Here is a 24,016-nt window from a genome sequence, read left to right on the forward strand (position 1 = left end):
AGTGATTTCTAAAGCTTCTTTTAAAGTTTAAAATCTATGATTCTGTGAGTCTTTGGGGCATTTCATAATAAAGCAATAATGGCTGGATCGGTGTACCAAAAGAAAGCACACAAAGATTTTTTTCCTCCTTATAAGTTCTCATACATCTAAAATGTGTAATTTTTATTATGTGTTTTTATTGTTTTACACATCCAAATTTATTGGCATGATGCAGTATTTGTTGAATTAATGCCCAATTGTTTCTTTCTGGCTTTAATCAAACTGCTACGTTCAACTCAAATGTGGATTCATTAAACCATAAAACTTAGGGATTTAGAACTAGGGAGTTTCAGTTAGAAGATATCTCAGAGGTCATCAACTAAATCCATCCATGTCTAAAAAAAGAATCCCTTTTCTACAAACATCCTTGACAAGTGGTCATCCAGCCTTCACTAGAACACTTTCAGTAATCAGGAATTCACGCTTCCTAAGACAGCGTTTTCTTCTCTAGAGAGGTCAAGAACCAAATTGGCTGGACCCCAAGGAAACTACTCTACATACTAAGTGGCAGAATTACGTAGGTGCTAAGAAAGAGATTGCTTTGAAAGCCATGTGGGAAATTTTCAGGTGATTAGAAGTCAACTGTATTCCTATCTTAAATGTATTAAACTATATAAAATGAGGTAACATTCATAAAGTATTTTAAAATGAGGTAACAATCATAAAGTATTTTTCAAACCTTAAAGTAATGTGGAAATGTTGACCATTATAGTGGGTGAAAGAAGAAATGACTGAGGAAAGAAGGGCTCAAGTTCCTGAGTATACCATTTTATTAAGCAATTCATGCCAATTGCTCAACAAATTGGGAGCACACCTCTTTAGCTTAGGGCTAGATCCCGAAATTAAGGGGAAACAGAATTTTATATATTAAAAGTAATTCATCAAAAAATAATAATTAAAAGAAAACAATTAACCAGGATACAACATTCAGTAATCTGATTACTAATTGGAAGAAAGATTTGGGGCTTTCCAAGGTAGAAGGAGGAAAGAGTGAGTGTTGGTAGAATTGGGAAGGGGAAATAGGATTCAAGGGTCTTCCTATTCTCAGAATTTAGAGATGGTGTTAAATTATAAAATAATAAATTAAATGGCTTATGCCATCTAGTTCCCAATGGATGATTTACAGAAAGACATAACATGGAAAAGAATGCAAGTGGCAGCACAAGATGGAGTGAGTGTTCATAAGGTAAGAGTCTAATTGGTTCTTTTGGTTCCCCCATCAAACTAAATCAATTTTGTAACTTGTTTTCACTCCCTTATCACTATTAATATTATCATTAACTAATTCATAAACAAATATGAAATACTTACTTTGTTTATGTCAACCCTTACCTGGAGGGCCTGGGGGACCTCGTTCTCCTGGATGCCCAAACCCTTGGTTACCCTTTGCCCCATTTCTTCCTGGTTGTCCTGCAAAACATTAAACTATTATCTTTCTTGAAAAATCACTCAAGTTCTGGGTTTTTTGAAGGTTTGGGGTTTAGAAATATAATACACATGTTAGAAGGAAATAAAATCTTTTTTGTTATATAAACAGGTTTGCAGTCTATCATTCTTATTCACTCAACTTAATTTGTAATAAACAATGAAGGCAATTTTATGCACTTACTCATATGAGAACTCGACTCTGAAGTAAATCAAAGGCCAGTATGAAATCAGACATACAGAAATTGACTAGTGGTCTTGGTTCTTTTTCAGAACTTAAAGGTTTTCTCTTATTACTTCAGTTTAAAAAAAAGGCTCAAAAATTTCTGTATGATTTGAGATGGTAAGAGATGAAAGTTAAATAGCTTCAATTAACCTGATAAATTTATTGACTCCTGAAAGGCAAAGAAAACTTAAAAAGGGTGACCAATTGAGAAACAATAAAGTCAAAATCTTTTTTCAAAATTGAAAGGAAAGGGGGCAGCTGGGTAGCTCAGTGGATTGAGAGCCAGGCCTAGAGATGGGAGGTCCTAGGTTCAACTTGACTCCCAATGCCTACCCTTACCACTTCTTCTGCCTTGGAGCCAATACACAGTATTGACTCCATGAAAGAAGGTAAGGGTTTAAAAAATAAAATAAAATAAAATTGAAAGGAAGGGAGATGCTTTTTTGTAAAGATTGTGTAGAAATCACTATGAAAGGCAGAAAAATAAGATGGATGCTAAGACTTTTTATTAATCATTCTTAAAGATCCTAATCAAAAGTAAAAAATAATTTGAACATTTTCCATCCTGTGATTTTATATACCTATTAGTTTTTGCCTCTCTGAATCATCTCAACAGGAGAAAAAAACAAAACAAAACTACTTGATGTCCTCTAAAGTGTTCCACTCAGGTATGAATATTTATTAAATGTAGAGACAGAAGACTAAGCTCTATCATAGTAGTAAGATATACATTTTTGAAGAGACCTCCACAAATGAGATTTTTCAGGGAAAGGATGAGATTCATTTAATAAAACAAAGAGATACAGAATGACATAGTAAATAGAAACTTTGCCTTAAAGATTTTGTTTTAAGTCAGGTATAAGTCATTCCTCCTGATGCATAAAGACTGTATTGTCCCAGATAAGCCAACTAACTTCTTTGATCTCTAGACACTTCTCTAAAGTCATAAATTGCAGAGAAAATGTCAACCTGAATTTATATTTTTTCATTTGTAAATTCTCAGAATGATCACAGGCTCAATCAAAAGTCACAGGCTCAATCCCTATCCCTATACTTATATAGAAAAGCAAATGAAGTACCTTTTAGCCCTCGAGCACCTGGGTGTCCAGGAGTTCCCATTAGTCCAGGAACACCATCTCTCCCTGGCAACCCAGGAAATCCTCTAGGGCCTTCTGGTCCCATTGGACCTGGTGGTCCAGGAAGGCCAGGGGAACCATTTTGGGACTGACAGTGGTCACAGTTTTGCAGTCTTCCACTATGAAGTAAGACCGGTAACTGGGCTAAAAAATAAATTAGAAATAACATAGTGATTATTAGAAGTCAATACATTTTTGTTTAGTTGAATTATATTTTATTTTCATTTTCATTTTGTAAATTTTTCAGATTTATTTTTACTTAATATGTATTAGTTTTTACATGCTTTTCTTAATAAATTTTGATTTCCAGATTCTCTTCTTCCTGCCTTCTCCTCCCCTACCTACAGAGAAGCAAAATTATATCAAATATACATGTAAAATCAGGCAAAATATATTTCCCTGTATATCATAAAACAGAGTAAAAGCAAGAGAAACAGATAGAGACACACACAGAGAATTATGCTTAGGCTTGAACTGAGAGATCATCAGTTCTCTCTCTGAAGATGATTTTTTTTATTTTCATCATGGGTCCCTTGGAATTGCCTTGGCTTATAATCTTAATTATAGTAGCCAAATCTTTTATGGTTGATCATTAATACAAAATTGTTGTTAAAATGCATGATGACCCCTAAGTTCTTCTCACTCTACTTTATATCAGTTCATATAGGCATTGTCATGTTTATTTTTCCCCCAGAATCACTCCCCTTTGTCACGTCTTATAGCACAATAGTATTTAATCACAATCACAAGCTACGACTTCAACTATTTTCCACTTGATGAGCATCCACTCAAGTCCCAATCTTTTGCCACCACAAAAAGAGTTGTTACAAATATTTTGTACATAGAGGTCCTTTTCCTTTTTCTTTGATCTTGTTGGGATACAGACCTATTAATGGTATTGCTGGATGAAAAGGGGTATGCACAATTCTGTAGGCCTTTGGGCATAGTTCCAGATTGTTTCAGAATGATTGGACCATTTCTCTACTTAGTCAACAGTTCATTAATATACCTATTTTATTAATATATCCTTCATCCATTTGTCATTTTTGATAGGTATGAAGCGGGATCTCAGAGTTGTTTTCATTTGACTTTTCTTAATTAAATGTGATTTTGAATATTTTTCTCATATAATTACAGATAACTGGTTTCTTCTGCAAACTGCCTGTTCATACCTTTTGACCATTTAACAATTGGGAAATGCCTTTTATTTATAAAAATTTGACTCTGTTTCTTATACATTTGGGAAATGAGGACATTTTCAAAATAACCTGCTATGATTTTTTTTATATTACTTCATTGTCTTTGGTACCTTTTAGCAAAATGTAGCTTCTTATCTGTTTTAATTAAGTCTATTTTTGCTTTTTTTTGTTTGAGATGATTTCTATACCTGTCTTTTTTACTTTAGCTTGTATATATGCATATATATTCTTCCCTTTTGGGGCTATTTCCTATGAGATTAGAATTCAGGCATTGCCCACTACTCCCTCCTATTTCCCCTTCCATTATAAAAAACCTTTTTTGTGTACTTTTTAAATGAGGAAAAATTTCCGCATTCTATTGCTATCTACCTCTTTTTTCCAATGCATCCCTCTTTCTCACCCCAAGTTTTTACTGAGGTCATATCAATATAATCAACTCATTCCTATGTTTTCTATGTAAACACCTAACAATCCTAGGAATAATAAAGTTCTTAGGAATAACATGTTATCATCTTCCAATATATGAATGTAAACAGCTGGATTTTATTGTGTACGTTATAATTATTCTCTCATTTTTATCTTTTTAAATTTCTCTTGAGTTTTCTGTTTGGATATCAATTTTTCTATTCAGCTCTAGTCTTTTCATGAGGAATAGTTGGAAGTTCTCCGTTTCATTAAATATCTATTTTCTCCCTCAAGAATTATACTCAGCTTACTGAGTAGGTTATTCCTGGTTGTAATTCTATCACCTTTGCATCTAGAATATCATACTCCAAGTCTTCTATTCCTTTGGTGAGAAAACTGCAGAATCTCGATTATTTTCTTTAGTGAGTTCTTCTTTTTTTTTAAATTTGGTCAATTCTACTTCTTAAGGAGTTCTTCAGTGAATTTTGTTTACCTCCTTTTTCTAATCAGCCTATTCCACTTTTTTTTTTAAACCCTTGTACTTTGGTGTATTGTCTCATAGGTGGAAGATTGGTAAGGGTGGGCAATGGGGGTCAAGTGACTTGCCCAGGGTCACACAGCTGGGAAGTGACTGAGGCCGGGTTTAAACCTAGGACCTCCTGTCTCTAGGCCTGCTTCTCACTCCACTGAGCTACCCAGCTGCCCCCCTATTCCACTTTTAAAGAACTTCTTTTCTTTAGTGAATTTCTACAGCTATTTTACCATTAGATTAATATTTTAAGGTGTTATATTCTTCAGTATTCTTTTATGTGCCTTTTGTAACAAGCAGTTAATTCTCTTTTCACAATTTTCTTGCATCACTTTCTTTTCTTTTCCCAATTTTTCCTCTATCCTTCTTATCTCTTTAACTCTTCTAGAAATTCTTGCTGTTTTGGGATCCAATTAGCACATTTCTTTGAGGCTTTTCTTATAGCTATTTTCACATCTTTGTTTTTTCTCTAAGTTTATGTTTTTGTCTTCCATGCCTTGGTAGTAGCTTGTCTAGAATTAAATTATTTTTATATTGTTTGCTAATTTTTCCAGTCTACTTTTTTTTCATTTTGAACCTTATGTTAAAGTTAGCCCCTGCTCACTTGAAAGTGGAGAGGCACTCTGCAAAGCTTTGGGTATTTTGCTAGTAGTATTTTCAGAGCTATTCTTTGGGATCTACAATTCATTTGTGCTTTCAAGGTGAAGGGTGTTATAATGGGAAAGATGTGGTCAGCACTCTCCTGTCAGCTCTGTTCTTTACCCAGGAAATATCCTCACTGCCCTGAGGCTACAAGCATTAGTGCTCCACTTGGCCCTGAATAGAATGTAATACAAAAAAAGTGTGGCCATCACCGCTCCCCTGGATCGCTGTAGCACCCACCAGGGGGCAGTAGCGCCCACTTTGGGAATCACTTCTCTGGACTCAGAATTCCTGAAGCCGCTGCTGCTGCTGTTGTGGATGCCTCACAAGCCCATCACTGGCATTCAACTTGTGCTCTGGTGCAGCTCCCGCCACAGTATTATAGACCTTTCCTATGGACTTTCTAAGTTGTCCTAGCAAGGAAAATGTCTCCCTCTGACCTTTTGCAGGCTCTGTTATTCCAAAATGTCATTTGAGGCATTATTTTAAAATTGTTTGGTGGGAAATGTTTAGAGAGTTCAGAAGGCTCCTGGCCTGGGACTCTACTATCTTGGCTCTGCCCTACTTGCTGACAGGTTTATTTATTTATTTTTAAATTTAGGGTTTTTTTAGGTTTTTTTTTTGTTTTTGTTTTTTACCAAAAATGAGTATATTCCTATGCCTGTAGGAATACTGAGTTGTATAAGGAATGAGAGAATACTCTCTTTAATATTTGGACTTACCTCTCAAAACATCTGTGCAAACTTGCCGTATGAACTGTTCTGAAAATTCTCTCCCCTGCATCAGATATATAGGTATTATTGTATGTATGAAGATCATTTAAAAACAATAAAGAAAATCTAAAAAAATAGACTAAAAATAAGACATACAGGTTTCCCATCTAATCCAGGAGGTCCTCGAGGGCCTGTTTCTCCATGTTGTCCTCTTGGACCAATAGGCCCAATTAAGCCATCCATCCCTGATTCTCCTTTAGGCCCACTGGCACCTCGACTGCCAGGGTCTCCCTTTTCACCCTTCTAAATCCAAAGAGAACAAAACAGAAATTTTAACTTAAATATTGCATAAGATCTGACTCTGAAAATTACAATACTCAAAATTTCATAATTTGCATAAAAGAACATTGAAAAGGCTCAATCTGGAAAACACTAACATGATCTGCAAAGAAATTTAATTCTAGTTTTTTTCCCCAATGATAATAAAATGATGATAAAACAGACAATGAGCCTTGAACATCAGTCAGACACCAACTTCCCTGAAGGCAGGAACCAAGGAGACTAACTTCTATATCTCACTTGCTACCCAAAACAGTGATTTTCCTAAATTTGTCACTTAATTAAGTGCTTATTAGATTGAATTAAATTAAATTCTCCCTTTTTTCCTGCTAATTGAATTTTGGTAATCTGGGTTTTTTATGATATCTACCATGGAGGTAATAAAAATTAAGCAGGTGTTTCTAATTCTCATTGGAATTTTTAAAAAATTTTAACCCAAAACATAAAAAATTGGCTAAATATTTTAAAAATAGTTTTTAGACTTTAATTATCTGTTTAATGGGTTTAAACATGTATTATCTCCTTCTAACATTTATAAGCTGATAATAACTTTCTTTGTTTATTTACTTTGAAGACCTTAATTAAAATATTTAATGGATAATACTACTGAGATAGTAAATGTACAATATAGAAAATTTTCAATTGTGATTTTTCTTTTTCTCAAAGCCATAAAGTTACAAGGACTTGCTGAAATGTCTATATATCTCATTGTCAGTCTTTTCTAATCATTAATGTACATAAATAAGGGAAATCTATCATTTTTGCTAGAAAAAGCAAATAAAAAATAAACCGTAGTGCATGATTATGTTGATACATATAAACAATAAACAAAAGCCTTCAATTAAGTATAGCATTTATTTTCATGTAAGGAAAACTTCAAGATATGGGCTAAAAGGGCCTTTTTAATACTATAAAAGTATATTTCTAAAACCCAAACCAAATATCTTATACAATGGAGGTATAAAGGTCTAATCAACCTTTCCCACTAAATTCAGGAATATGTCTTCTCAATATTTTTTGGTATAGTTCTAGAAATGCCTGTAATAGTGATAAGACAAAAGAAAGAAATTAAGAAAATAAAGAAAGGTAAAGAGAAGACCAAACTATCCCTATCTCCTAATTGGCAAACTGGCAAAAATGACAAAAAGATAGGAATAGTTAATGTTGTCAAAAGATAGGAACACTAATCCATTATGGTTGATATCTGAATCAATACAACCATTTGGTGAAACAATTTGAAATTATGAAAATAAAGTTAATAAACTCTCCATATCCTTTGACACAGATATTCCATTAATTGACTTACATCCAAGAAGGTCACTGATAAAAGGAAAAACTTCATAATACTAAAATACTTATAGCAGCACTTTTTTGTAATAGCAATGTATTATTTACGATTGCATTTTGATTTGTTCATAGTACATGAAAAGCTATATAACTGTTGTAAGAAATTACTATGTGATGAATACAGAGATGCATAGAAAGGTCTATGAGACAAGACATTAAATGCACATAATAACTACAACAATGTGAATGGAAAGAGTCACACACACGCACAAAAGACATACAATTAAAAGTGAATATTAGAAAATTATAATAAACAGATACATCTTAGAAGACTCTTTCACTCCTACTCTACTCCAGAAGTGGGAAGTCTACATGTATTGTACATTGTACATATTTTCAGACTTTTTCAATGTATTGATTATTCAGGCTGATGTTTTTTTTTTGTTGTTGTTGTTCTTTTTTCATCTTTTTTTAATCTTTAAAAAACCTATTAGTCATATAGGCTGTCTTTCCAGTTTGAGAGTAGGTAGAATATTTGGGGAAATTATAGTGATATAAAAGAACAAGAAATAAAAAAAAATTTTTAAAGCAACTTCTAGGAGAAGATGTCCTCACATATTAGGAAGCAGAGTAATGCTATTATCATGACCTAAATGATTGTCTAATACTCCCCCCTGAATTTTATCTGTAGTCATATTTCATATTCTAACAGTGAGAAACAACAACTAGTTTACTGCTTATGCCAGTGACTTTTGTCTTAAACAAGAGGAACCAAAAGTCCTCACTGAACAATGAATAGAAAAGATGAAACCAGATCACCATCTGGAAGTGGAATCTCAGCAAGGTATTTCAATTTCAGAGCAACTTAATATCAGTGAGAATAAGGATAGCTGTTCTGAAAATTCAATGGGAAATAACTACTGTTAAAAATTATCTAACATTACATGCAGTTGGGGTGCTCAAATTTCAACAGGTACTTTGCAGTAATAACATTCATTGAATATTATTAAAGATTAGTTTTGATGGAAATTAAGATTTTAAAGCACATACCTCTCCTTTTGTTCCATGTTGGCCTGGAATTCCCTTTAGAAGTAAAGGGAGGGAAAACATTATACAATGGAAAAATGGATTTATATGTACCATTTATTTAATGTATGATCACTGATGCTAATTTACTTTTTCCATAGTTCCCAAATTTTTTGGAAACTATAATTAATACTCTAAAATGTATATGAAGAGATACAAGATAAAATGAAATGTTTCTGAAGTTCTTTACAAGTATTAAATTACTATGTAAAAAAGATTGTTATTTTAAACAAAATGTTACACATAGTATAATAGTTACCTAAATAGCACTTCTGATAATTTCTCCCCTTATTTTTTAAACTCTTACCTTCCATGTAAGAATAAATAATATGTATTGGTTCTAGATAGATAGGTAAGAGATAGGCAATAGGGCATAAATGATTTGCCCATGATCACACAACTAAGGAAATGTCTGAGGCCAAATTTGAGCCCAGGGTTTCCCTTGTCTAGACCTGTCTCAATCCACTGAGCCACCTAGCTCTACCCCTTTATAGCTCCCATTCTTAACAATATTCAGTGACTTCCTATTGTCTTGCACTCTCTGTGTTTATATGGATAGATCTTTCTTTCCTATTCCTCTGACCTGAATCTGAGATGTCTGGGGTGCTGAAAAAAGGAATGGAGAGGAAGGAACCCAAAATGAAAAGTAATGGGAATGGCATTAGCTGTCATACTGAGAACATAGAGTGGACTGCTTGCCAGGCACACAACACACTACTTGGTACCACATGAGAATGAATGAATAAAACAATCACCCACACTATGTCACTATGCTAAATTATTTTATAAATATTATTTCACTTTATTTTTCAGTTACACTGGGAGATAGTTGCTATTGTTATGAGCATTTTCCACATGAGGAAAATGAGGCAGACAGAGGCAGGGTCACATAGCTAGTAATATCTGAAAATGGATGTCGGTCACCTAGTTTCTCTCTCTCTCTCTCTCTCTCTCTCTCTCTCTCTCTCTCTCTGTCTCTGTCTCTCTCCCCTCTCTGTCTCGATATTTTTTAGTAAAAGTATTCTAAACTATGATGCATTATTTTCTTTTGAGTCACAAAATACTGGAGAAGAATGTGATTCTTCATGTGAAAGAAGACACAAACTTTGTGTTTGGAGATTTTTTTGGTTCTATAGGTAATTTTTCAAGATTTTTCATGGTTGGAGGGGCAGCTAGGTAGTACAGTGGATAGAGAACCAGGCCTAGAGTTAGAAGGACTTGAGGTCTAATATGAACTCAGACACTTCTTAATTATGTAACCTGGGCAAAGTCACTTAACTCCAATTGCCTACTTTTTAGCACTCTACTATATTAGATTATTTAAAATCAGTGTTAAGACAAAAGGTAAGCATTTTTTTAAAAAGTAGATGGTTAGAGCAAAATAGGTTGGTGACAAATGTATTAAATACTGGAAATGAATTATTTTCTACATTGAAAACCAAAGACTGAGTCTAAGGCAGAGGTGGGCAAGGTAAGTATTTCCTGACTTTAGGATGACTTCCAAAACTATATGAAGTTATAGCAATTGCCCATTCATTACTCATGGGGGAGATTCTACCTTATTACCTTCTACTAATGGGGTTCATAATCCTTATGTCATCCTACAGGGCAAAATACAAATGTGTTAGCTTGACATTTATGTCTCTCCATAATGTCCCTCAAAACTTGGCATCTTAATGCTTTCTTTGTTGCCAAATCTTTGTTCTAGCCAAATCAGATGACTATAGACCCCATACTCAATATATTCCCTCCCACACCCATGCATTTGTATAAGAGTACACATGCAAAAGGTAATAAGGTAGAATCATTTCCTTTCAGAATCCTTTAAAGTTCATTTGGCCCTCTTCACACCCTCTCCCCCCTCAGCTGCTAGTGGCTCTATGGCCTTGTATTTTTTTGGTAAATATTTTGTATATATTTGCTTATGCCCATGTTGTCTCCCCTGAAAGAATGGAAGCTCCTTGAGGGCAGGGACTGTTTTCTTTTTTCTTTGTATCCCCAGTGCCTAGAACAAAGCCTGCCCATAGCAGGCACATAATAAAAGCTTGTTGACTGACCACCTTCAAAAACAAAAACAAAGCCAAAGCCAATTACTCTATATAATATGTTTCAAATGTGAAAAATTAAATTGGCAGAATAAATAGGAGAGAAAAAGGCTGAAGTCACGTCTATTAAAGGCACAGCCCTACACACAAAAAAATGAATGCGAACCATGTTCTCCTAACCTTTTGAAAAATGAATTTCAGTGTAGATTAACTTTCATGGGGGGAAAAGGAACCTGGTAAGAAATATTCAGTAAAGTATCTACTTTCTTCCTCCCCATATTCCATCTCTCTCTTCAGCAAAATTTAAAAACATGTTTACAGTCTAAGGAATATGAAGGTAGGTTTTATCCTGCTGTAATCAAAAGCCACTGAAGGTTAAGTTGGGAGAATAGATAAGAAGGGTTGATGTAAAATATTACAACCAAATTGTACTGGGAAATGAAAACAGCTGTCAACTATGAATATATTAAAAAGGGAAGATTTATGATGAGTTTGTGAGAGAAACACTCACTTGGACTTGATATACATCATTATAGCCAAAAAAAAAATCAACTCATGCACAACTTTGGTAAACTGACAGGTACAAGAGAATCTAGACACTGTACAGAATTTGAATTCTGCTTTGTACCCAAATATCAGCTCCTGAGAAGGAGCAGCTATTTTATTCTTAGCCACCTATTCCTCCCTCCCATTATCCCCACTCCTGCGTCCTGAGATGTCAGTCCATATACTACTAGATCTTAGCAACTAACTGAGTCTTTAACTTTAGGCTCTAAAGAAATGCAATGAAACCCAGAAAGGAATTTATTGCCATTTTATCACAAATCTTGGAGTTTACTCATAGGGAGCCAAATCCTGCAACATCATATCCTCTCCTTTTCAAAAGAAGACTCAAAAAAAGACTTTCCCTCATTTCTGCCTCCTGGTTTCCCCTGTCTCCCACTAAAGTCCCACCTTCCACAAGATTTTTCTAGTGCTCCTTAATATGTGCCACTATCTTTTTTATGATTATATTTTTGATCTAGTATCCATTTATCCACACATAGCACAAATCTCTCTCTTCTTTAATGTATTCATAGTTGACAGTTGTTTTCATTTCCCAATACAATTTATTTGTAATATTTTATATCAACTCTTTTCTGTTCACCCGACTTAACCTTCAGTGTCTTTAGACTACAGCAGGATAAAGTCTAACTTCATATCCCTTAGGCTATAAACATCTTTTTAAATTTTGCTACAGAGTGAGATGGAGTATAGGGAGGAAGGAGACAGATACTTTACTGAATATTTCTTATTAGGTTCTTTTTTACCCATGAAAGTTAATCCACTTTATGATTTATCTTATATCTATTTATCTGCACATAGTCATTTACCCGTTGTCTTCCTCATTAGACAGAGCTTTTTGAAAGTCAGGGCTGCTTTTTAATTTTCTTTGGATCCCCATTACTTACTACACTCCCTGTAATAAATAGACACTTAATATATATTTGACTTCTTAGTTTCTTTGAAAATTATGTGGAGGAGGGGGAATACATATTTAAGGAATAGGCAGCAGGGGCTCTTGCTGCTGAAGTCAACAGCCATAGCTGATTTAGTGCTAAATACTGTGAGTAATCTGAACTCTGCCAAAGTACCAGTCAACACTAAAAGGAATTAGCACAGCAGTTCTCAATCAGGGGAACAAAAGTCTCCAAGATAAAAGTATGCTGGAGCAAGCTTGAACCAACTTAAAAGAAACTATTATATAATTTTCACTTATACCCCCCAAAATGGCAATCACTGCAAATCAGGGCTTGATTATTTTTTGATAGTTTGAATATAAGGAAGTGATGGAGAAAAGGTTAATAATGCAGATTAAACTTAAAAATACATCATGCATGTTTCTCTGTTATTGTTGGCTTTTTCTGAATATATGATTGAAAATATTTAACAGCCCAACCATGATCCATGGGCAACATGGATAGATTTTAAGGGTTCTGTGAACTTGGGTAGGAAAAAAGTACAAGTATTTTCACTAGTCTCTCATTGAAATTTAGATTTTCCTTCAATTATTTAAGAACATTATTCTGATAAAGGGTCCACTAATTTAATCAGTCTGCTATAGAATTCTATTGTGATATTGGAAATTTGGGAGTCCTTGAACTAATTTTGAGGTCCCTGATCTAAACTTCCTGTGGACATTTAGATCTCTTTCAAACTACATTTCTGATGATTCCTCTTGTGTAATCAGGTGAGCAGGAAGTGTAATTACGTAACCAGGAGTATAAAGACTGTGGATGGCATTGGTACTCTCTCTTTCTGCTTTTGGTGATTTGGAGAGGAGCCAGGATGGTAGGAAGAGGTAACAAGCTGGCGTATTTTGAACTAACTCAACAGGCATGTAGCTTCATTTTTCTAAACGGCTTTCAATAAACCCTTTGAAACCATGATATTTTTAATTTTGTCACTCTATATTAATTTTATTTCTTACACTGTGTCACACACACACACACACACACACACACACACACACACAAAGAACTCCCCATCATAAGGCACTAGACAGTAATTTGTAGAAGAAATAATTTTGACAGGTAGAAGTAGAAGAATGGAGTCAAATTGAAAGGAGGGAGAAAATTTTCTTAAATCACTTCATGCTGAAAGGTGACAAGACATACAATCTCAAACCTCTTTTATGACTTTAAACAGGCACCAAATCCAAATATTTCTGTTCTGATCCATATTAGGAAATTTCACCTGATGCACAGTTACCTCAAAAATATCTAGGACACAGGTTCAATAAATATCAGACTCATTCATTCATCTGTGAGACAGTGCAGGATAGGGTAAAGAGTGTCGGCTTTTTACACAGGAATATCACCTCAGACATTTAATACCTTAGTGGCCCTGGGCAAGTCAACTAACCTGCTTTGCCTCAGTTTTCTCAACTGTAAAATGGCAAACCGCTATAGTATCTTTGACAAGAAAATGGGTCAAAACACACAATGTAAAGAGTTTACTTAATACAGTAAAAAGACTCTTGCCTGGTTATTATAAAGCAAGGATGCACTATAGCAAGGTTGTAATGTAGATCTTCGATAACTATAATTTATATAGAATTTTTGGGTTCCTATTTTGAAGGTAAAGTTAAGACTGATCATCTCATTTGAAACTCACAGCAACCCAGTGAGGAGGGTGATGAGATTATTACCATTTTATAGCTGAGGAAATCAAGGGTGAGGCTGGTTAAATGATTTGTCAAAGGACCCACAGCTGGTAAGAGGCAGAGGAAGAGGCAGAATTTGAACTTGAATCCTCTTAAATCAGTGTTCCTGCCCCCTCTTTATAAGTATCTGAAAGTTTAATGGGAAACTCATCACCTTCTGTGTAATGCCATTTTTGGGGTGCACTATGTCATAGGGGGAAAGAATACTAAATGGGGAGCAATATGCCAGTTGTGCCATATGACTTTATTAAAGTTTCCTCATCTGCAAAATAAAGGATTTGAACTAGATGGCCTCTGTGGTCTCTTCCAGCTCTTACTTTCTACAATTCCATGCCTCTTTCCACAATTGCTGCCATTCACATTAGGAGAGTGAGTTTCCTTTGACTTCAGTAAATGACTCCAAGATGTGGGTGGCTTTTTTTTCCTCTCAAGATCACATGTAAGAGCAAACAGAGGAGTGAGGTCTGAACCTACAAGAGTCCTACAACCCACACAGCAGGAGCTGCTCCCTGCTCCAAGAAAGCAAACACTCTTGGCAGTCCTCCAAAATTTTATGCTTACTCAAGTCTCTTAGAAAAATTAACATCTCTGCTCCAACTGTATTTATCCATCCACTCATCCAGTCCATCTATATATCTATCTATCTGGGGAAATATGTACTCAATTCTCTTATATTTCTTTTTAAAAAATACCTGTTGTCCTGGATCCCCTGATCTTCCATTTTCTCCCTTTTGGCCCTTTAAAAGAATATTAAACATTATTAGCCCAAGTGTGAAGATCCTATCTAATTCTATATGTTATTAATTCATAACATATTAAACTGAAAGTGTCTCAAATGCTATATGCCAGCAACACAGAGCTATAGTTTGGGTATGAGTTATGCAAAGTTCCAGGAGGTAAACCCAAAGAAAAAATTCATAAAAAAAGAACTAAGAAGATTGAAATAAAGATGATATCGTAAAAAGTGGGAAATGATAGCTCTTAGGAGGAAAATAAAGCCCCCTGGGGAATTATCTAAATGCGAATTCAGACAATTCAGATGCAAAGCATTTTTGGATATGAATTGTCAAATAATCATTAGTGTATTAAATGCTTCATAAACATAATTTTAAAAATTTGGATCTGTGATTTCATTCATGAAGGGAATTCACAGTGAGTAAACTCCCTTTACCAAAATCAAATTTAGTACTTTTTATTCAATTTATTGTCTTAGGGTACATCCAAAGGCACTTAAAGTTTAGGAACATATTAAATTACTGGGAAATTTTCCCAAAATGCACTTACATGATCATAGCCCATAGTACATAGGGGAAGCAAGAAAGTACAGAAGGCCCAAAGATACTCAGAAAGGTAGTATTTTTAATTCATCAATAAAAATGAAAAAAAATCTTCAGCGGACATTTTGAAAGATTTGTTTGTTAAAGCTATTAAGAGTAACAAAGATTTAGAGGGAATTGTTGGTAATTTTAACCTAACAAAGGAAGGTCTTTTTAGTTTTTATTTTAAAATATTTTTCATGTTTCATGTATATCTTAATCCTCCTTTCCCTTTACTTATGTAAAGTTTTAGGGAGAAGTTTTATTTGTTTCTTTCTAAATTATCTGTTTACCTAAATTCAAAAGGCAAAATTTTTAATTTGTTTAAAATTTTTTTATTTGGTATTTGTATGGTGGATATCAGCATACTAGACTGAAGATTTGTGGATAAAAATATGTATTTCTAAACACAGGCAACTAAGAGATCATTCAATATAATTTGTACATAAGCATCTTTAATCTGGCCATTTTCACTGCATAAATGATTTACTTTCAGTCAAATAGGATCCTACGTCTCCTAACAGTGCTAATGAACAGTTCTAAAAAATAACAATACCAAAAAAAAACCCCCCAAACCTCACCAATTTTCACAGCATTAGCAAAGGTCTCTTTAAGCCATATGTTATTATCTAGGAAAAAAGCTTAATTTACATTTCCTAGTATTTTCTAGTTAAAGTGAAGAATGCTAAATCCTGGGTGAGAAGGCATATAACTATGAGATAGATAGTACCTAAGAAATGGCTGTAGAAGGAATGACTAAGAAGAATTAATGACAAGACTATGCTATTTATCTAAAGGTTAGGGGAAGTGGGAAGCATCATACCTGAAGACCTTTTTCACCTTGGTTTCCGCTGTCACCCTGTAAAATATTAAGACAAAGGTTAAGTTTTCATTACAATCAATCTCAAAACATTTTTTTTTTCTTTCAAAGAAGATACAGTACTCAAGAGTGATTCCTGAAAATGTTACCTTTACAGTAGCAATTGAAAAATAAAAGGTACAGATGCTTTGGATTTAAAGGTTTATATATAACATCCTAAATTGGGTCATACTTGATCAAGCATGAAGGGGGAATGGAAGGGAACAAGCATTTATAAAACACCTACTATGTGCCAGGCACTGTGCTGAGTGTTCCACAGATTTTACATCATTTGATCCTCACAACGATCCTATGAGATGGGTCCTATTCTCATCTCTACTTCACAGTGGAGAAAATTGAGACAGATGGAGAATGCATGACAAGTGCTCATAAGGAGGTCAGAAGAAGCAGTAAAAGGACACTCTCAGAGTCTTTCTGATGAACTATAGTTCATCAGTTATGAGATATGGGAGAAGACACTGGCATAAGACCACTTGGAATGGCACAACTGCCTCAAAGAACTGGGATCTATAAAGATGACCATTAATTGGCTAGTAGCTGAACAAATGATATTTCTGACATAGGAATGTCATGAACTAATGTTTTGCTCTAAGAAATAATTAAAGAAAGCCAGATAAATTTGGAAATATTTATATGACCTGATATGAGTGAAGTGAGTGCAAACAGGAGAAAATTTATATCAAAATACACACACACACACACACCACAATAACAACAAAGAGTGTAAAGACAAACAACATTGAAAGATGAGAATTCCTCTTTATTAAAAATTTTAAATTAATCAATAAAAATGAAAAAAATCTTTGGCAGACACTTTGGAAGATTTATTTGTTAAAGCTATTAAGAATAACAAAGATTTAGAGGGAATTCTAGGTAATTTTACCCTAACAAAGGAAGACTTTTTTAGTTTTTATTTTAAAATAAAACCAGACTTTCAGAATACTTAGGATGAAAAATTCTACCACCTCCAAAGAGAGAGATATTGATAATGATTAAGAGATTTTTTGAACACGGGCAACGTAATAATTTGTTTCTTTTAACTAAGCATATTAGAAGAGTTTTGATTTTCTTTTTTTAATGGCAGTGAAAGGTATATGAGAAGGAGAAAAAAAATTTAACAACAAATTAATTTAAAAGCACATTCTAGGAAAAAAAGGCTATTTTTCATAGAGGATAGAATTCCTATTTTGTGGTTTCCCCTAATGTCCTATTATAATCCCATGTTATCACTAATCATTAGTGACACTGATTTGTCAAAGGCCTTGGCAGTTATGAACAAACCCTAAAAAAAACTTCAAGGCTAGAGAATATTTGAGGATGGAATTAATGAAGGAAACTACATCTGAGAGCCACCCTAACTATATCAAGTGAGGATTCTCAATAGATTGTAGGCAAAGTGAAGTTTCAGGCCACTATACCTGATAGTGAACATTAAGTGACAGAGAAGTTATAATCTGCTTCAATAGAGGTGCATCCATTTATATCAGTGGTTCCCAAACTTTTTTGGTCTACCACCTCCTTTCCAGAAAAAATGTTACTTAGCCCCCTGGAAATTAATTTTTTTTAATTTTAATAACAATAGGAAAGATAAATGCACCTGTGGTCATCCGTGGATTGCTGCAGCACCCACCAGGGGGCGGTGGCACCCACTATGGGAATCACTGATTTATATCCATGAGATATTAACATATGGTGACATCAGGGAACTGAAGATTTCAGCTCACCAAGAGGTAAAACTCCCAATGAAGGCTATCTAAAAGCAGAAAGGGTTGCTTTGTAAGTTGGGAGTTTCTTTCTGTTTGAAGTTTTCAAGATGGATAACTACTTATTTGGCTTAACAGTTGGATGAGGCATCAGAGGTCATCTGGTCCATTGTGCTCCTAGCCAAGGATCCCCTTGACAATATATTGGACAACTAGGAGATCAGCATTGGTGTGAAGTCTTGTATTGAAGGTGATGAAGTGGGTAGAATATTGGACCAAGGGTCAGGAAGTCCCAAGTTTGAATTCTTACTATAGCATTCAGGAGCTGTGGGAGTCCAGGCAAATCACTTAAGAATCTAGAAGCCTTTATAAAATGAGATTACTAAATCGAGAGTTTAAAAACAAGAGACTATACTGCAAAGAGGGTACATTGTAAAGAACAAGAACCTTATGCAAGGAAAAAAAAAAACACAATTTCTGAAAAAGGCCAAACATTTTGAACTGTATGAACTCCTCCAGCCAAAGAGAGGCTAATAGTGGTTTTAGAGTTCTAATGAATATGATCTAAACAGTTCCACTGCTGCTCTGAGAGGCAATCAGTGTCTCTGCAGGCATACAGAAGTCCAGCCAAGCAAACCCCACTGATACCAGATAGCCTTTAATCATCCCTGGAGGGGTCCTGCCCCAGAAGCCTCTTCAGGAACTTTATGAGATCAGGAAAAGAAATTTGACCCTCCTTTGCCCTCTCTCCTTCCAATAGGAAAGTTCCTTTCCCAAATTTTTTTTGGCCCTCAGAAAACAAGAAAGAATGCTTGCCAGAAAAACACAATCACATTTAAGAAATAACATGTGTCATAAAATTAAATTCAATTCATACAAGCTCTCTCTATACGTCATTGTTTTGTTGCTGTTGTTTTTTGTCCTAATTTTTGTCTTCTTATTCTTCTATTATTTTTCCATCCTTTTCTACCTCAGTTTCCTCTACCTCAGTTTTTAGTGTACTTTTTACATTAAAGCATTTTTTTAGAAAGTATTGCCAACTACTTTTCAGTCACCTCCCTCACCCCAATAACATGTCCCTATGTCTTTCTGTCCTAACTTCTCACCTACTTGGAAATCTTTCTGCATAATTTAACTCTTGGTACATGTCATTGCCTGATTAAGAAAACCTTCAATATATTTTTAAAAATCTTTTATTGGTTAGAAGATACTTTATCCAAGACAGGTAATTTGGAATATTTTAGCATGTGGAGAGTGTTACCAATTGCATCATGTATTTTTTTCAAGAATTTTTTGGAAATATGTGTAATCACAGGGAAGGAAGAAGGAAGGGAGAGGGAGATAAAGGAAGAAGCAACAGAAAGAGAAAAGAAGAATTAGAGAAGGCAGAAAAGAAACATTTCTTGATCTCAAAGAGCTTCCATTCTATCAGGGAATAGCTAATACCAAAATATACACTATGTTAGTTGCATATGAAATTACAACCCTAAACACCTTAAAGGCAAGAAGAGTTTCAGTTTTGACTTTGTATCCCCAGAATCTAGCACAGTGCCTGCTACATACTAAAAACTTAATAAATAATTGATTTGTTGTTCATGAGGCGATAGTATTTCACCAGGATTCAGATTAAACTTAATTAAGTGCTGTAAGATGTAATTAAACTCTATCCAAGCACGAAGGACATACAATGAACCAGACTCTGCACTGTCTTTCCCCTCCTCCCCTGCACTCCTTTGGCCCCAGATAGGAGCTCAGAGTTCAAATTAATAATCACTTGAGAACACAGAGCTCCAGCTGGCTGGATATGATCCATATAATCCAATGTGAATCTCTGAGGATTGAAATGATTAATTTGGGGGAACATACCATTTCAAACATATCAGTTTGATGATAATACATACTTATTTTACAAAGGGTCTATATACCCAGGACAATAGCCATAAATAAATATGTGGCACATATCTTTTAGTAAATAAGATGTTTTATTTTTTTAAATTCTCCACACAAATGCCATACTATTTCAATTTACCTGATGTCATCATCTCACCTAAAGTTTACTCCAGATTAGCTTCAACAAGCTTATTGATCACTAGGCCACTTGAATTTATGGCATTTACATTTATTCTGTTTATTGACCAATTCGTTAAGAAGGATATTTGTTCATACTAAATATTATACAGACAAATCTTTGTTGGTTCAAAGCCTGATAGCCCACCTTATTTTCTGTGTCTGTAAAGACCTCAAGCATGAGTCAAGATGACATGGATTCATTTTTTTTTAAATGACTGTTACTACCTAATTCATTAAATACTGTAATTTTACTCAGCCCTCCACTCTGTATTCCAGAGACTTGTCAAAGTAACAATCTTCTAGGATACCTTCATCTAACTTACACATGATATGAATATGCTTGAGAATACATGCTAAGGCAAAAAATAATGTCACTATGTCAATCACTGCTGAAGATACTCATCAAGTATTACTTAAAGATAGATAAATATATGGAGAATGATGATACAGATAGATTAAAATTAGAAATTATGAACAGTTTTCAAAGGAAGAAATCAAAAATCATGAAAAATGCTTGATATCACTAATAATTAAAGAAATGCAAATAAAGCAACTTTGAGGTTCCATCTCACATACATCAGATTTTTAAAGATGATCAAAGAAAATAGCATGTTAAAAGAGCTATGGGAAAATGGGCACACCAATACACTGTTGGCATAACCGTGAATTGGTATGGTCATTCTGAAAAAGAATTTGGAACTATGTCCCAAAAGTCTATAACCTGTGACCCAGCAATCCCCTTACTACAGAGAGGATCAAATAAAGAGGAAAAGGAGACATAGGTACATACACACACACATGCATATATACATATATGTCTCTGGGTGTATACACACATATACTATATATGTATACATAAGTGTGTTCAGACATACAAATAGATGTATACATATTATGTGTGTGCATGTAGTAGTTTTTTTATAGTATCAATAAACCAGAAATAAAGGAGAGATGCTTATTAAGAAAAAGCTATGCAAATCATGATATATGGATTTCCTGGAATATTTTTTATGACTCTCAGAGGAAACTGGGAAGGACTATATGAAATGATAGAAAGTGAAATGAATATAACCAGGACAAGAATTTATAAAATGACAAAAACCTCATAAGAACAACTTTGAATGACTTAAGAACTCTCAATGTAGTGCCAAACTTCTGTTGCAGAAGACACTTTAGGAAGTATGCTTCTCACCTACATAAAAGCAATGGACTCAAGGTGGAGAAGGAGATTTACACTTTTGATCATGGCCAGTTAGGGAACATGTTTGGCATGACTGCATATTTATTATGAGGTATTCCTCCCTCCTTGCCTTTTTTCTCTCCCTCAATCTCTCCCTACTTCCTTCCTTCTGTAAAAAGGAATTCTTTATTCCTGTTTTTAATGTAACTGGGGACCTGGAAGTTATCTTACCATAGAGATGTGTAGGGATATATGTATATATGTATATATATATATATATATATATGTATATATATAATATTGATTCCTCCTAGTGAACTGAGCTGAAGAGTGATCAGCTGGACTTTCTCTAAAGGCACTTATAGGCAGTAATTATAGGTAATTATAGGACAACTAGTATAGATATTAGGAAATTTCTTTCTCTACTTCTCTATATTTCTCTACTATATTCATTTTACTATATTATTTACTATATCTATTTTAATTAAACTAAATTGTTAATTGTTAAAAGCTGCTAGAAGTTTTCTTTTCTCTGGCTTAAAGGAATAATATTAATTTACAACTCTACTATATTCTCATTAAAACTTAAATTATTAAAAGCTGCTCTCTTATTTTGTCAAAACCTCTATTTTAACCCTTACACTTCCTACTTTCCTTTCTTCCAAGGCAGTTTAGGAAAACAAAATAAATGTTTTGCAAACAAAACAAAAAAATGAGACATATAATAAATTCCAAAAAGTAGCAATGACACTTTCTAATAGTATTACTTTTGTGATTGAAAACCATGCATGAAAAGAGTTTATTAAAAAAAATCACCATATATACATACTTTTTTTCCTGGTGTCCCAGGTAAGCCTGGGTATCCTGGGTCTCCTGGTGAGCCTGATATTCCTTGTTCTCCCTGGGAAATTGAATGGTTTCATAAATATCATCCATGTGTTAGACCGAATGAACTCTACTGCCTCTCCTCAAAATATCAGTATTTGGAACATGGCATTCACATATTTCAGGCAGCTAGATGGCATAGTGGAAAAAATGCCAAGTCAGTAATATTCATCTTCCTGAGCCTAAATCTGGCCTTAATAAATCTAGACATTTAATAGCTTTGTGATACTGAGCAATTTATTTAATGCTGTTTGCCTCAGTTTCTTCATCTGTCAAATGAGCTGAAGAAGAAAATGGAAAAGCACACCAGTATTTTTGCCGAGAAAACCCTCAGTGGGGTCACAAAGAGTCAGACATGACTGGAAAGACTCAACAACAACAACAACAATCATACTGGGTCTTTTCAAATGACTAATCCATGTTATACATAGATCCATGACTTATGTTCAGAAAACCTGATGAAGTTAGAATTGCATTTTCTTGTGTCTATCTTAGTCAACTAAAATCTTCATCTCTAGTATTTAAGACTTAACAATTTTAAATATTTTTCTTAGCTACTCTATTATTATTAATTTTTTAAAAATCTTTTTCTTCACTAAGAATCTTTTTCTCCTAAAGTGACATGTTACTGAGGCTTGGAAGTGACCATAGTTCTCTGGCAGACTGGTTTTTGCAAGTCTTGTCATATGCGATATAAAGTCTTCAAGTATGGACCTGACATAAAACTGCTGTTCAGGCACTAACCTAGCAAAATGTGGAAGGATTTATCACCAGAAGATTGTCACCCAAACAGTTCTTTGTTTCTTTATTCATTCCTTTTTGCTGCAGGTACAGAAAGTCTCATGAAGACCATCAGATAAGTTTCAAGGAGAGATCTGTTTCTGTTCAGGGAGAATCTCACTCATGACACTACGGTTATAGACATTCTGAAGTATTTTATGTCTTTATATCCTAGAAGGTGAACTCTTTAAAGCAGACTACTTTCGCCTTTCTTTGCATCCACAGTCCTTAGCACAGTACTTCAATCACAGTTAATGCTTAATAAATGTATATTGTGTATTTGTTTCCTTTTTATTGTTGCTTAAATTTTTACAAATTTCCTTGGATATACCAGTTTTCCCAGTGCTGCTCAGACTTCTCCCTCCTTGAAGATAATGTATATCAAGTGTTTTGATAGGCTTTTTACATAAATGTGCAGTCTTCTGAAATTCTTCAAGTTTACTATTTATATGGATCATAGACCAGAAAGTAGAAGGTAAATATTAGTCCATCTACTCCTACTACATCATTTTACAAATGAAGAAACTGAGACCCAGAGATTAAATGATTTGCATAAATTAAAAAACGTAGTGAAGATTAAAGTGGGAATTTGAGTGTTGGTCCTTTTACTCCAGACCCATTGTTTGCTCTATCCATTAAATTATGCTACCATATTCAAATATCACCTCCCTTATGAAACTAAACCCAGTTCTCCCATCTAGAAGATGCTTCCCCTTCCTCTGTATCTTAATAAACTCTATATTTTTCTTAGTAACTTAGCATTTTTATTTTTCATTATTTATTTCTGAAATATTTTCATTCCTATATCCTGTATCATCTGTATCTCTTAGAATGACTAGAACAGAGTTCTAAAAAATAGTAGTTACTTAATAAGTGTTTGGTGAATTCAAAGAAAATGTAGACAATATATTGGCCTTTCCCCTCTT

The 24,016-nt window shown here is 34.2% G+C and overlaps 1 protein-coding gene across 1 annotated transcript in view; it reads right to left on the bottom strand.

Annotated features, from left to right (window-relative positions):
* The window catches only part of COL21A1 (collagen type XXI alpha 1 chain), a 139,204-nt gene that overhangs the window by 552 nt on the left and 114,636 nt on the right, over positions 1-24,016 (bottom strand). The window contains exons 19-26 of the mRNA XM_044675352.1: positions 22,255-22,326; positions 16,416-16,451; positions 14,969-15,013; positions 8,991-9,023; positions 6,471-6,617; positions 6,324-6,378; positions 2,770-2,970; positions 1,372-1,449 (exon numbers count right to left, since the gene is read on the bottom strand). Coding sequence (XP_044531287.1) covers positions 1,372-1,449; positions 2,770-2,970; positions 6,324-6,378; positions 6,471-6,617; positions 8,991-9,023; positions 14,969-15,013; positions 16,416-16,451; positions 22,255-22,326 — 667 coding nt within the window. The remainder of the gene's footprint in view (positions 1-1,371; positions 1,450-2,769; positions 2,971-6,323; positions 6,379-6,470; positions 6,618-8,990; positions 9,024-14,968; positions 15,014-16,415; positions 16,452-22,254; positions 22,327-24,016) is intronic.

This window comes from Gracilinanus agilis, chromosome 4, assembly GCF_016433145.1.
Source record: "Gracilinanus agilis isolate LMUSP501 chromosome 4, AgileGrace, whole genome shotgun sequence".
In the NCBI taxonomy this organism is placed as follows: Eukaryota; Metazoa; Chordata; class Mammalia; order Didelphimorphia; family Didelphidae; genus Gracilinanus; species Gracilinanus agilis.